At 41.1% G+C, this 16,008-nt stretch overlaps 1 protein-coding gene across 3 annotated transcripts in view; it reads left to right on the top strand.

Annotated features, from left to right (window-relative positions):
* The first annotated feature begins 1,918 nt into the window (after positions 1-1,918).
* The window catches only part of ar (androgen receptor), a 43,559-nt gene continuing 29,469 nt past the window's right edge, over positions 1,919-16,008 (top strand). The window contains exons 1-2 of one of the 3 annotated variants that reach the window (XM_029257893.1): positions 1,919-2,078; positions 6,184-7,619. In XM_029257893.1, coding sequence (XP_029113726.1) covers positions 6,268-7,619 — 1,352 coding nt within the window. In that variant the 5' untranslated portion in view covers positions 1,919-2,078; positions 6,184-6,267. The other 2 variants (XM_029257891.1, XM_029257892.1) reach the window with 2 other exon arrangements.

The following is a 16,008-nucleotide window of genomic DNA, read 5'->3' on the forward strand; positions in this document are numbered from 1 at the left end:
ATTTTATTTTTAGTTGTGCAGTAAAAATATACACACACACAATGTCTACAACCGCTTGTCCCGAGCAGGGTCACGGCGAACCGGAGCCTAGCCCAGCAACACAGGGCGGAGGGCCAAGGAGGGAGGGGACACCAGTCCGCGGCAAGACACCCCAAGCAGGACTTAAACTCCAGACCCACCACAGGACAGGCCCTGGCCAAACCCACTGCACCACTGTGCCCCCCCCACTACAAATATAGCTTAGGTATATTGAGGTTAAGTGAGCATTGCTGCAAAATTTGTCTAAAATGCATTCATTTGGCTACTGATTTACTCCACTGAAACTCACAATGGGGAGCTGTATACAATAACTTACCCAGTTATAAAGCTGGGTAATTTTGCTGTGTTAATTCAGAGCAAGTAGCTTCCACAAGGGTGTCTGAGGTAGAGATATAAACCTATAATCTCAAAGTCAAGAGCCAGTAGCTCTAACCACTACACTACTATACCACTAACCGCTACATTTCCTTTGCCAATTTTTTTTAACAAATCCCAGCCGTAACCCAAACCCAAAAAATTTAAATTTCATAAATACACTTTAAATTTATAATGCGTTAACATACGGTTGAAACATCTGAACAAAGCAAAAGTTTGCAATACTAAGATTTTCACTCCATATGATCCAGTACTTCAGGTGCAGTTAAAATTAGTTACATATTATGATGAAATTTGGAAAATAGAAAGATGCATATGAATACAGAATCCCTAGATAAAATGTTACTTTATATATGTAGGGTGCCATTTCTCAGTCATATTTATATTCAAACACCTAACATAAACATACTGGAACTGAAAAACTTTAAATAACATTGTATATTGCTTAACTTCACAGAAGAAGATGTTCTCAGGCAAACCAAAATAGGGCTATTATAGGCTCTACCACAATTTTTACTTTGATTAGGGGTTAGGGTTAGTGTCCATAAAACCTGGCAAGACAAAACAAGCACTTCCCTCAGAAGCAGCACCCAATATTCATTTTTTCCCTTCTCAGAAGAAACTTTGTAAGACCGGATACAGTACTTTAAGCTAACAATAAAATTAGAAACTGGGAGCATCTTTATGGTCTTGATTTATACAGCTGAGTTGTGAACAAATGTAATATGTAAATTGTAATGTAAAAATTAGTTCATATATATATCTATATCTATATATATTTACACATGAATATATATATGTACCGGGGGGGTGATGGTGCAGTGGGTTTGGCCTGGGCCTGCTGTGTGGCAGGTCTGGGGTTTGAGTCCTGCTTGGGGTACCTTGCAGCAGACTGGCATCCTGTCCTGGGTGTGTCCCCTCAGCCCTGTACCCTGGTTGCTGGATTAGGCTCCAGTTCGTCACAAACCTGCTCAGGACAAGGAGTTGCATACATTATGAATATTTGTATGTGCATATGCAGTACATTTGTAGATATATCAATAGGTTGCACAATTCTGCAGAAATGCCCTTGCATATAAAGCCGTAGTAATGACAGTAAAAAAGAAGTGTACACGTTCAATTGAGTAGTATTCTGACATCTGCAAGTAACCTTTAAAATAAATTTGATTTCCAAATTAGGGTCAACTTTTGATGCCAGTATTTAACACAGGGGGGTGTGGTGGCGCAGTGGGTTAGACCGCAGTCCTGCTCTCCGGTGGGTCTGGGGTTCAAGTCCCGCTTGGGGTGCCTTGCGGCAGACTGGCGTCCCGTCCTGGGTGTGTCCCCTTCCCCCTCCAGCCTTACGCCCTGTGTTGCCGGGTAGGCTCCGGTTCCCTGTGACCCCCTAAGGGACAAGCTGTTCTGAAAATGTGTGTGTGTGTGTGTGTGTGTGTGTGTGTGTGTGTGTGTATATATATATATATATATATATATTTAACACAGACATCATGTGTAACTGCACGGGGGAGGGCTGCCAGGACCGGAATTAAAAAGAGTGGTACTATAAAATTGTTTTGTTCTCTACAGCGGATCTGTTGGACTCATGGTGCAGGAAGACTCAATCCAACAAGTTTTTCCCACTTTTCCCACAGAAAAAAAGGAGTTACATGAGTTTAATCAGCACAGTAAGTTAAATCTGGTGGTCTGCTGTCCAGCTGGATCAAAGGCTTATGAACAGGATTGCCATGGTCCAGTGTTTATTCTTTTCTTACCTCCAACAATGATGAAAAATACAACAGTCAAGAAAACTGTACAAAAATCTTTGAAAAAATATTTGGATGAAGTTCCTGTGTTTGAATCGAGATTTTCACAACCAAAATGCTCTGTTTACCGGGGGACAACTATGTGGGTGTAGAATGTTTGGGTGGTACAAGTTATCACCATGTCGCCTTATCGTTAGCTAACAAACTTGTCACTAGCTCGAGTAGCCTTGGGATGATTTCATGGCCATTGACTTTCATGGCTTCTCACCCACAAAAATATATTTGGAAGTACTATCTATGAGTTACATAATTTACAGTTCATCGGTGTATGTCACTTTATATAAACAAATGCAGCAATACTTTACTGTAGGATATAATAGCAGTGACACCCCTCAGTTTGTGAAACATTAGTCCTGCTGCAAAGCCAGCAATATAACAGCTCTATCATCTAATATGCCACTATTTTCTTTCAAATGATAGTACTAAAAGTAAATAGTGAATGATGATATAAAAATATATTTTATTCATAATGTTCCATAAAATGAGCACAAATATGGTACTATCTTATATCCAAGTATGTGGCTTCCAGGATCTTGTCATCTGTCAATGTCCCAGACTAAATTTAAGTTTTTTAATTTCCCTCTTTCTGGGGACAACACACTCATTCTTTTTTTACAATGTACCTAAAATGGTGAAATCTAAACTAATGCGGCAAGAGGTTTTGCTGGAAATCACCGGTTCTTTTATCTGTATCTCAGTAAATCACGTTCAATGCCATTAATCCACAGGCTTTATGGTGTTTTCGGAGATGAATGACTGAAACATGTGGAGTGATTCTGAGCAAGAACAATGGCATATGAGAATCATGCAGTCCAAAGAATGGCGGAAACATTGACTGGCTTGAAGTAATTATGCAGTTTGTCTGTTAGTGAGTGTTTCACTCTTTAAGGTACATTTGAAAAAATCTAAAGAAAGTCATTAATGGAAAGTTTCAGCTTTATAATCACATTTGCTTAAAAAGAATATGAGATGCTCTAGAAATTTATTGTCATAGGATAATGTTTGGATGTGGGTTTCTCGAAATCAGTAAAAGGATTTATTTGCAACAAAACTGGCCTGGAAAGTGGTTCAGGGAGACAAAGATGGGATAGTGACTGAAAGTTCAGAATTTTCCTTCTCCATACCAGCCAACATGGTCTCACTCTGAACCAGGGGCTGTGTAGCAACTGGGAGTCATGGCAACTAGGTATTTGTTAACTATGGTCACTAGTTTACAGTAACTATGGTAACTAGGGGCATTGTTAAAGAGACATGGAAAACCAGAAGCAGGTGTTGTTGAGTCCCCACCCTCTCTTACCCCAATGTGAGTAAAAATTATGAACAATTCAAATGAGGCAGGCAGATTTTCTTTAAGATCTTCCTTAACTTAATAACTTAAGAATTTACCCATTTCATAGCATGTTCAAAAACTTTACAAAATAACACTTAAATTTTTAAAACCTTGTTCAAGTATTTTGTTGTTTTTAAAACATACAAAAAGTACAATTAAAATCATGTTACTTATGCTTGAATATGTTGTAATGCACTGAGATTTATGTTTACTCATTAACAGAAGCTTGCCCCCAAGTGACGTACAATTCAAAGTTAAGGAAAGTGCATTTCAACAACATCTTTAGTTAAAAAGATGCAATTTAATTTCCAAAGGAGTTTGTTTGATTTCACTGTTTTAAAACTTTTTTTTACAGTAGCTGCCCTATAGAACCCTCCTACCAAATGCAATGGCGATTGTAAGTGTGATGCAAATTTAGGCAGCTTTTATGAGATCAGAACGGAAGTGTGTTGGAGACCTTTCTTGAAAGTTGAGAGGGGTTCAGCAGTTCTGAGGAAAGGGGGAGCTTCGTCCCACCACTTCATGAGACAAAACTGAATTAGAATAGAATAGAATAGAATTTGAATTCTGGATCCCTTGCAATTGAGCTACAAATGGGACAGAGGTGAAGGAGCATAGCGCTCTTGCTGTAGTGCAGAAAATAAAGAGTTCTTGTGGGTATTGGGGTCCAGATCCCTTGACTGTCTTGTAGGCCATAACTACAGTCTTGAATGTGAGGAGGATAGCCATAAGAAGCCAGCAGAGACAGACAAGGACGGGAGATACATGGGAGCACATTGGGAAGTTGAATGCAAATCATGCTGCAGCACTCTGGATCAGCTACAGAGGTTTTCTGGCAAAGGGTGGAGAGACTATGCAAAGGTTGTAAGTTCAGTAAAGCCAGTAAGCATTTACACCTTCCTTGCAGAAATGATACAGAACATAAGCAATCCTCATTCTGCATTTCACAGATTATATCCCACAAAGTATTGCTTAGAAATGAACAGAGTAAAAGTTAAAAATCAGATAAAGGTGTTACTACGTTATGAAGACCTATGGTATAATTCTGTGTAAAGGTAATAAAGTTTTGGCATAATAAATTTGATGTATTAATTTTTCTGCACTTGTGGATATTTTTGTAAAAGGGGGTCCATAGCTCTAGTGACATTCTTAATGGGCACTACAAATGGTCAAGAACATCTGTACTGAGGAAATGCGATCATACTTTATGTAAAAGAAAAAAAAGCTATTGATTTTTCATTCATTGAAAAGTTGTTTCTTATGTTCTCAGACTTTCTAATAAATAGTACTTTCCTCTTTTATGTACTGAAATGCTATCAGTTCTGACTGGAAAGTTGTGTTCCCTAGGTAGTGTGTGACATTACAAACCCCAAATGTTGTTCTTGCTGGGCTTAAGCACATGTGGAAAGTTAGGGTTTTATGGACTAATATTTCTATGTTTATTATCTAGGAATGTAACATTTCTTGGCATGTATGTAAAAAAAAAAGTGCAACATAGATAATACAGTTGCTGTAGTCACACACGTTTACCCACATGGTCAGTTATTTACAAATACAGATTTATATCTATATCAATATATTTATATATACTTATAAACACTTTAAATTTATGTGGATAATATAAAGAAAGGGAGTGATAACCTAGAAGGAAATAAGCAGTAAAAAAAAAAAAAAAAATTGATGTAAATAAGGTCTGAGCGACAGACACAACGTGACAGTCCCTTGTTTAATATTTAAGATTAACAAGATAGTGCACCATCTATATGCACCTTTAGACTTTTTTTTTTTTTTCCCCCAAAAACTGGACGAGACCCAAAGGATTTAATATTGAGTCTCTTTGGGAAAAGGCCCAAGTTCGCGGGCAGACGCCGAAGTGAAGAGCTTTCAAGGACTTTTTGCCACAGAATAGATTTCTTGTTCGTGGGCAAAACTCGCTGTCACAACTGTAGTAGTCTGACAAGAAAAATAATTGTAGAAACTTGTTTAAGAAAAAAAATCGAAATATTCGTGGAGATACAGAAAAAAAAATGTGAGGCGGCGAAGTGTTTAATAATCTATGGTTAGTAGTAAAGTTAGTTATTGAGTAGAGGAGCGGAAGGCGAACAGTCAGTGTTAATAAAAAGACCCCCGGTGTGTTCTACCGAAGAGGTGAGGATCATTTTCTAAAATTATTACATTTTCTCCAAGGTGTTACTAAATTATCGTAACGTCGAGTGTAACTTTCACTTTATCGCCGGTCCGTTTGCTGATGGCGAATCTGCTTCGTACGGTCTGAAACGCCAGTGAAAAGTATTTAAAATTAGAACTTAGAACTCCTCTCCGAAACACGGAGATTCTGCCCTGGAAACGAGTTCTAAGCTTTTTTTTTTTAATTACCTTCTGGCGATGCCTGGTCAAATTCCACAGAGTGATAAGTAAGTGTCTGTAAATGCATAAAATCTGTTACGCGGAATGCTTTATTGCATGTGTTTCCAAGAGGGACGTAGTAGAAGCAAGTGTCGCTGCAGCTCCCGGGCCGGTGTCGTTTACTGCATTTGTGAACCACTGAGTGGTGTGTCAGCCTGCTTGTGTCGTGACAAACAAGTCAAAATGTGCTTCTGACTGCATGTACCGTGTTGTTTGTTTTCACTGGAAAAGTTTGTGAAGTGAAGAACAGCTCGCGCGTCCCACGCTCCGACTTGCGGGGCCTGTCCCTGTTGCCGCAGACACGGTGGCCGCACCATGGAGATCCCCCTCGGATTAGGAGGAGTCTGTGACTCCCCGAACACCGTTTTCCGTGGACGTTTCCACGACGTACTTCACGGCGCGCACGGACTGCACGAGTCGGACGCGAGGCGCGGCTGCGCGCGCGCCGGACACGCTTGGGAGATGCGCCAGAGCGCGGGACGGTCGCCCGAGAGAGGTACGAGCGGCGGGGCGTCTCGTGAGTCGAACGCCGGTGAGGCGGCGGCGGCTGCTGTAGCGGAGAGCGCGCGCACCTCGCGATACCCGCACTGCGAGCCCGCCGCACCCCATGATCCTGTGAGAAACTTGCCGGGTGCCCGAGGGGAGCTCTTCGCGCTGCGCTCGCGGGATGCGGGCGAGAATGCGCACAACGCGGAACGGCGGCGCTCTCCGCCAACCGCGTCCAAACAGGGCGCGGAGATAAATCCCGACGGTGACGCCCGAGTCCCGACCAGTCGCTCTGACTCCAACTCTGACTCGCCTCGCACCACCATCTCGGAAACGGCGCGCGAGCTGTGCAAAGCCGTCTCCGTGTCTCTCGGCTTGAACCTGCTGGACTCCAATGAGATGGCGATGAGCGAGCCAGCGCCCGGCGAAGCCCCCTCTCTGGACCCCGACCCCCGAAGTCTCGCAAACTACGCGTTCGATGTGCCCTTCCTGGCGTGTGCGGGGGCGGCGGGCTACAAGTGTCCAGACGGAAAGCACGCGCAAAGTTACACTCAGCGCGCACACATGGGCGAGTCGAGGAACGAGGGCACGCCGCTGGGCTACCTCGGCTCCGTGGGCGCCGGGGACGCAGAAGTCCTCGCCCTGAGCGCAGAGGGACACACTCTGACTCGGTCGGAGGACCGCGTGGACGTGCGCGCGACCCCCGCGGCTCCCCTGGACCACCTGTTGCCGGCGGACGCGGCGGCGCTCTACCGGCCCGCGGACCCGCCACCCGCGGACTTCACCTACAGGCCCCCCCGGGGGCGCGCGAAAGAAGCCCAAGGGTGCACTGAGTTCGCAGCGCCGTACGGGGTCAAGATCAAGTCCGAGGAGGTGACCGCGGGAGAAAGCGCGGGAGCCTGGGGCCACCAGTACCGCTACGGTCCGGACGGCGTCACCGCCAGCGCTCGTTATGGACCTGCGCCCCCCCCGGGCACGCACGTCGCGCCCCCCTACAGCGTGGCACAGTCCCACGCGCTCGTCCGCAGCACTTTCGACTACGGGCGCAACGGGGGTCCTCCCAGGGACTGCCCCGAGCAGTGGCCCGCCGGCGGCATGGTGGCCAGGATGCCCTACGGCGGCCCCCCGGAACCCAAGAGCGAGGTGACCGACTGGCTCGAGATGCCCTACTCCGACGGACGGTAAGGAGCGGACCGCGCGCTCGACGTGAATCCACACACCACCTTGCGCGTGCCGGCTTCCATTTCCTCCGCTCCCCGGCCGGCCGCCTACTTGCGCTATTGATGATCCGCCTTTGCTTACATTGTGCTGCTTTCTACCCGACTTTCTTAATCATGCATCTCTTGTTTCTTCGGAGCGAAAGTGAAACCGTTACATTTACACACAGTCTCATTATTTGCGTTTTGCATTTGCCCTTGTGCTTTTAACAGACACCAAGGGAAGTTGAGAAGCAGAGCGTGATCTATACGAAAAGTTTTATCTCCTCCTGTGACGTTTAAGATTTTCTCCAAACCTGATTCAGTTTTTCTGATTTACTTAAGCATCCACTGCTGTCACTTTCCGGGACTTTATTTATGCACAACATGTGAACATAAGCTTCATTTGGAATGATTAAAAAAATACTAACGGAAGTAAAAATAGTATGGGAGGTGAAAACCATAACAACATCTCTGCTGCAATTATAAGTTTCATCATCATTTTCAGCCAGCATTATTACAGCCATGTACAGTTTTTTTTTAATCCCGATGTAAACATTTTCATTATGAATTACATGAAATAAGATAAATAAATCAATAAACAAACAATGTATCACTCAGGATAGCAGACAGTACACACTACACACGTTTTTGGAAGGAAGTGCTTGACTTGCTATTGAAGCCACAATTATAAATGTTTCGTAAAGTAGACGATGTGAAATGCACCTTACATTTATTTAGGAGACGCTTTTCTCCAAAGCAGCTTCCAGTGAACTCTATGTAGTGTTATCAGCCCACAGACCTTCTCACCAAGGTGACTTACACTGCTAGATACACTACTTACACTGGGTCACTCACACTACATCAGTAGAACACACACACACACTCTTCCTGTCACTCACACTATGGGGAAACCTGAAAAAGCATGTCTTGGGACTGTGGGAGGAAACCAGAGCACCCATAGGAAACACACACAGACACAGGGAGAACATGCAAACTCCACACTGACCAAGCAGGGATTGAACCCACAGCCTCTCATACCACCCAGGGGCCATGAGATAGCAGCACTGCTCACTGTGCCACCGTGCTGCACACATTAGGCTTGATGGGTTCAGTCTAGTGCCCCCGTGACTGGTACTGCTTGCTCGGGAAACTGCAGCTGCGGAGCAGTCATACAGCATCCTGAAAATTAAATTATCGTTTCTCAAGTGATGCGTATAGTCGCTGGAATTTTGTCTTTAGGTTTTTTTTTGTTTTTTTTTTTTTTCTCTGCGGGCATTTGACATAGCTAATGTGGATTTAGACAGCAGAAGGTTTTGGCAGTATTACCAGCATACAGCTGTGCTTTTTTCAGAGGATGAGACCTTTTGCATTTTAGTGACAAAGATAAAGAAAACTGTTGGGAAGTAAATAAATGAATAGTGAGCCTTATGGATAGGGAGAAGAAATTCTTACATGTTATATTCCCCCCCTTCCCATTAATCTGTACATCTGAATTGGTCTTATGACTTATGTTTCATAATGAGCTTCTTTTACTGTTGGGCTGATAGATGAAAGACAACTACCCTGAAAGCATGTTTGGAAATCGGAGAAATTTTCCATTCATTTTCCGTTTCCTGATTGATCAGCTGTGGATAAAAATAATTTTGCTGCATCACTTTTGTGTGCAGTTTTGTTTTTCCTTCTGAAAAGAAATGAAAGACCAACTAAGTGATTTTAAAGTCAACCTTGAGAATGTGCTAATTAAGAAAATCAGCACAGCGGTGGTGATTTTCCCAAATAGTTAACTGTGTGATAATTGTTTTTCACCATATTAATCACCCTTATGTAAATAGAATGAATGCAATGTGTTCGAATCCCTGCCCCTGTTGTAGTACCCTTGATCAAAATGCAAAGGCTTGAATTGATACAGTAAAAATTACCTCGCTGCTTAAATTGCTGTAGAACTAAGCAAGTTATTAAACAAATGTATCGTCGTAAGTTTCCTTGGAGGAAAGTGTGTGCTAAGTGAGTGTGTAATACTAACATCGGCCTCATTTTGAGGACGTATCAGCCTTGATTTAGATTTTCTGTACATTTTACATCCTGTGTCTCTGTGAGTTAGTGCTGTGTGTGACTCGAGCTGAGAGAAGAGCTGGCGCCTGCTGATGGGAGATGAAGGGCGCCAGCGTTGTATCCTTGAGCACCGCACCTTACCCTGATTGCACTAAAATGCCTGGCTCATCGAATGTAAAAGTGTCACTTGAGCAATGAAGTAATTGTCGATAAAATACGACTGAAGAACGTTAATTCTGTGCAATAATCACGGTGATGGCTGCAGCTTAAGTTCTACAGCACCGGAGCCGGCAGTACGTTCGTGCAGTGAAGCTGTGTTTTTAGAGAGAGAAAAAAGTGAAGGTCAGCGTAATGTTTTCATTGACAAGCAGGAGCGACTTCTTTGCCATTGAAAATATATAGTAGGAAAAAGAAAGGGAAGAAATGCACAAAGGTTCATTGTGAAAGAGAAACCAAAGTGCAAAGCTGCGTACTACCACTAAGGTACTTCAGGATAGTATAGGACGAGCTGTTATGGTACAAATTAGGCTGATGTCATGGAAATCAGATCTGCAACCACGAAAGAAAAAAAAAAAAACTAGCTGAAGAACAATTGTATTATGAAGTTATTTTTGTAACTTCTACACAAGTGTATGTAGTTCGTGATCCTGCAAATATTATTTCAGGATTTAAATGACTTCAAAGCAAAAAAATGCTCCTTATAAGTTAGAATGTGCGATTAACCTCTACCCCTGAACAATTCTGCAGCACTCTCTGACATCAGAAAACTTGGCGTAGCCTCTCGGTCGCTGAGGAATGGCAGTATTTTTAATGTTAAATGTGTTTATGGTAATTTTAAGTGGACCTGGCTGCTAGTCTATTATAATATCTGTCATTGTGAAATTGTGCATGCGTGTTTTTCTCATTCTGTGGATTTTGATCACTATTTTTCTCATTTCTTCAAACCCGTGTAGAGTTTTCGTAAGTCTTGCTGTAATACTAAAATACTAAAAGCGTGCCATTGTTCATCGTTTTTCAAATAGAACAGCTATTACCATTAAGTTTTTACAGTTTTACAGAACATTATGTACCACTACTACTACTACTAATAATAATAATAATGGAGTTTTAATACATGAACGTTTTGCTTTTTCAATAAGTTTTGATAAAATTTGGTAAATAATGTTAAAATGATAAACCCAGTTAACTTTTTTCAGTTCATTTGTAATTTTTTTTCCCACGTAGCAAGAGAGACCTTTTTCTTAGCTTTTGTCAGCCATGTAATTGGGTCTGCTTTTGACTTTTAAGGCTATAAAGGGTGTGAAAAATCAGTCAAAAGGACTGAGCTCCTAAGCGGTGCCAGTGTTCTCCTGTGTAACCAGTGGTGGAAAATGCTCATTGACCCTCCCCTCAAGGCACCTTGAGCTTATTTGCAAGTGTTATAAGTGACAAGGAAGATTTTAATTCACAGTAGCACAGCTGCTGTAGGCGAAACATGGTTACCTGTTACTGGTTTTAGTAAATCAAGTGTGAAAAAATAAAGTGTTGTCACCTGAAAAAAGTGTTTTATTCACCAGAAAAATTCATTGTGGAATTTTGGTTTGATTTAGTTTTGCAATGAATTGTGTTTGGACTTCTTCTTCTTCGTCTTTGTCATCTTCGTCTTCTTATTATTATTATGAACAACAATAGCAGCAACAACAACAACAATAATAATAATAATAATGACAATAATAATAATAATAATAATAATAATAAAGCCATTTTCATAGACCCTATAAGTTTCTGTGTGAGATATGTGTACAGCAGGAGACCAGATTCTGCTTATGGCATTATTATCTTTTCATGCACATTTGACAGATCGTCCATTTTTATGAATCACACGTGGAAAAATAATAAGCGTTGTGTTAACGCTGAGAGATCAGCTCAGCTCTGTGTGCAGTTTCCTTTGATTGCATGGAGACAATGTAAACACACACGTAGTCAATTTAACAACAGTTTGTGTACAGTCGTGTTCCAGTTTCAACATTATGTAATGATTATTAAATTGCATGCTCATCTCTGTGTTTACATTAAGGTTGGATGCAAATGTTGAATATGGGTCCGAGTGATAAAAGAATATCAATAATTGTCAGATTCGTTTTGGAAAGTCATTTCGTGGACATTATACAGCCAACAGGTTTTTGTAATTGGAACCTGCGTGGTGGAGGTTGAAAGAGTGGTTTTTGCTCCAAATGCAGGAGAGTTTGTAGCCCTGTGTGCAGTTTTGTACATGTAACAATGTCTCTTGTTCTGTGATCATCAACTACTCTTTTGTGGCTCTACGATATATCAGCATGCAGCTCTTTAACTGCGAGGATTGTGGATGTTCGACACCACAGTGGATTCAAAACCTACCCGAAAGATCTCAAAGGTAAAGCTACGAATTTGCTGTAAACCTTTCTTCACCCCCTGCAAACAGTTTCTGTGCATTTTCTGTTTTCTGCACATTTCCGTGATTTCAGGACATTAGTCATTATGTATGAGGGTTTTCTAATGGTTTTAGAGGTCTAAAGGTCTAAAGATTTACTGAAGATTATTCAGACATTTCATGTGATCTTAAAAAAATTTGCCTGCAGGACTGACAGATGCCAATTTCACCTTCATGAGTGTTTTGCTGTGGATAAATGTGTCAAGACTATTCCGTTCACAGTTTGATTTCCATCCGAAAAGAAATCAAAGACCGACCTATACCTATACTTATTGTGGTTATTATTTTTCTCCATATCACCCAGCCTTAAATATAAAGTTATTTTTCTGTAGTAGTGTGTTCTTGAGAGGGTTATTCTCTTTGATTCATCTAATTTCATCTTTACATTTTATTTGAGCTCCTGATTTAAATTTCTTCATAATGCTGTCATAGACATGCCAAAGAAGGGCATCATAACAGTATATGACAGCTGTCATAGCCAGTTATGACTAATTAATGTGGTAATCATGAGAAAATGTTTTATTTTCTTGTGCGTTCTGACAGTTAGGACAGTTTGTGGCCATGTGTGTAAAGTGTGACATCTCAGAATGGGCTATTTTGATATTAATATGACAGTGTTAGGAAGTAAGTATAAGAAGTAGTTCTCATTCAATTGTCAAGAAAATATTTTGTGTTTACACATTTCTTATTTAAATACGCAGTGCTGATTGCATGAAGCAGAATCTGCTCCCCCAGTTCACAACAGAATGCACAATTGCAGGCCCTGTTATACACTGTCCAAAGTGTCTTTAAAGCAGATATAGATTTAAATAAGTTTGTATAGGAAAGCCTTTAGTTCAGTTCGTCTAGCCAGTGTAAAAAAAAAAAAAATGTGTGCCGTAAATATGGTTTAAGAGACACCAGTTCACCCCAGTTATTTTTTTTTTATTTTTAATGAGCACATGAAATCTGTACCTTTAATTGGATTTATGGGCTATTTATGCTGCAGTTTTGAGACACACCTTATAGGTTAAAAAGGTACTCAGCAGCACGCTCCTTCATGGCTGAGGAATATAGAAGGGACATCAGCACTACCGCAGCACGTTTCTTCTCGGCGTGGGGGGGCACACAAAAGAGCACAACATCACAGCCACGTTGTAAGCATCTGTCACATGTGTTCTGGAGTACATGTGACTGCGTGGAATTAGTATTGTTTTCCCCCATTTATACTTCAATTTGAGGTCAGATTTTAAAGAACTTCATTCATGAGCTGTTTGCAGGATTCTATTATCCTTGTACATCAGACTAACCAGTGCACTCATTTCTTAGTGGAGTTTGGAAGGTTTTAGTTATTTCTTTTTTCAGATTTTCACTCCGTGTCCAAATCTTATGAGAACAAGGCATTTCATTCTAACACACAATTTTAAAATAAATAAATGACTAAATAAATAAAACCAGAAAACTGAATATTTCAGGACCCATGGTGCTGATTTTCTATAATTCCTTTGAATGACATTTAGAATCACTGGACACAGTAAGAAACAGCTAGTCCTCAATGACAGTTGTACTGTGAATATTCTCCGTTTTTCCCAAAGCTACCATGAGGTTGCGGCAGTAATGGCATTGCAGGATATTGCAGAAACACGTGTCTGCATGCAAAAGTACATCTAGTAGTGAATCCTCCAGCCACAACGGTCTCCCTAGTTACGGCATTGTTGTGAGCGTTTACTGGTGTTATGATCATTACTTTTGAAATTTCCAGATGCGTGATGCTCGGTGGCCAGGAATAATGGTAAGAAAGTATTAATTGCCCTAAAATAAACATTCTGTGAGTAAATGATCAGCTACCTTTATTTAGGTACGAAGCAGGATTTAAGGCAGGGCATTTTTGCTTGTCTGTCTTGTAAAATCTAATTGCTAAGTTTTAGGCCATGCCATTTTTGTTATTTCATGGAACTGAAAGTGTGAAATGACTGTTTTTCAGTCTCTGATGTTTGGACTGAATGCTCATTTGTGCATATATATTCGCATATACATTTCATTTAAATCTTAAAATTGTAGGGCTTGTATTTATAGTTGATGCAGAAATAGGCAATTTACATTTACATTTGCATTTGTTCTTGTGGTAGAGGCTTTTCTGCAAAGCAACAGAGAACTTGGAGTAAACAGAAGTGGATTGCACTAATAGACAGAGAGGCAGAGACGCGAGTCACAAAATACAGCCAATTAGTCCAACACTACGGTCTTTGCCAGCATGCGTTACACATACCTATAGTTTGGCATTTCTCAAAACATGTATTGCTCTGAATTAATTTCTGTTCCATTTTGATGCAAGAATAACAACGTTTGTAATAGAAATGTGTCTAATTTACACTAAATTAGTGTGAAGGTTCCACATGTGCATATGTGTTTGTGAATCACTGCTAATTCATAGTGTATATAGATACACATTTGCATAGCCTTAATTGAAATAATTTTGGTACCTACAAAATCATATCTACATAGATAATGTATTTTAATCATCTAACAATGAAACAACTGTAATGTAGTTTATAACCTCACTGGATATAGAAATTCACTTCTGCAGTTAGCCCTACGACGTTGTAGGAAAGGCTGTTGACCGAAAAGCATTTATTCATTCAGTAAGCTCGAGTAAGATAACGGAATGACGTCACTTCAGTATATACGCGTGGCCACCTCCCAGACGGTGGCTCCTCTTGATGGAGATACTGCAGCAGCTCAAGGTTGAAACCGCATGCATACCAGTTGAGTGTATACTGGCCCTCTACCCATACCTTTTTCCACTGTGAAACCAGAGCCTGCAGAGTCATAAATTCCTCATCACTGGAGTCTGGATGCAATCTTTTAACGTTTTAAAAATTCATTGTAAACTGAATTTTGAGTAGAAACTCATAGAGGTTGCTAAGCAAGAGAGGTAAGTGTATGTTTTGAATAAAATGGTGTCTTGATGACCAGTTCTTTTTTTAAAGTAGCCTTTGCAGTACTTGTAAGCTCTCTTTGCAATCTAGAAGTTTACATACGTGTCTTGTGATGTTTCCACACTTGTGTCGTTGGAGCATAGCTTCCACCGGTCTCAGAATTTCAAGACCCTTTTTTTTCTAAAAATTATCCAGCAGTTTACACATACTTTAGATTAATCTCTCCAGTTTCCAAGCTGAGAATGGCTGAATTAAAGCCGTTTTTTTTTTACTTCCCAGCTGTGAATAAAAGCAGTTGATGTTGCCAAAGACATGGGGATGAAGAAATGCTTTTCGGTCAACAGCCTTTTCTTCAACTTCGTAGGGCTAACTGCAGCAGTGAATTTTGATACTCAGTGAGGTTATAAACTACATGAAGTTTGCAGGGAGAGGTTGTTTACATCCATGTTACATGTTTTTCAGGCTTACTATCCAGTATTACGGTGCGCATCCCAAAAATTCAGGGTTAATATTGGACAGCTCAAGAGCTCTGCGTGTAGTCTTTTTGTGCCATTTTATTGAATGCCACATGGTTGTGTCCTGTGACACTTTCCACTCACGAGTTGCCATCAGATGCACTGGGTTTAAATAGAAAAAGATGTTGTCTGAATGGGTTTTCAGTCTCAGGGTTTATGATCTCTGTTTTATGTGTCATCCTTGATTCCATGGGCAAAGAGAGTTTTCCAGAATCTGTTAGACTCAAAACCTACTGACATGGATTCTTGGACCCGGGTTTGTATCCGTACTCTGGCTGCCGCACCCTTGATTGCAGTGCTTACCCCAAAGTGATATAGTAAAAATGACACAACTGTCCGAATGGGTCAATTATTGCAAACAGGTCAATGTAAGAACCTAATAAGTAAAATGAATAAGGACGACTAACATTAATTAGGTCCCCCTCTGATATTTCATG

Source organism: Scleropages formosus, chromosome 14, assembly GCF_900964775.1.
Source record: "Scleropages formosus chromosome 14, fSclFor1.1, whole genome shotgun sequence".
Lineage (NCBI taxonomy): Eukaryota > Metazoa > Chordata > Actinopteri > Osteoglossiformes > Osteoglossidae > Scleropages > Scleropages formosus.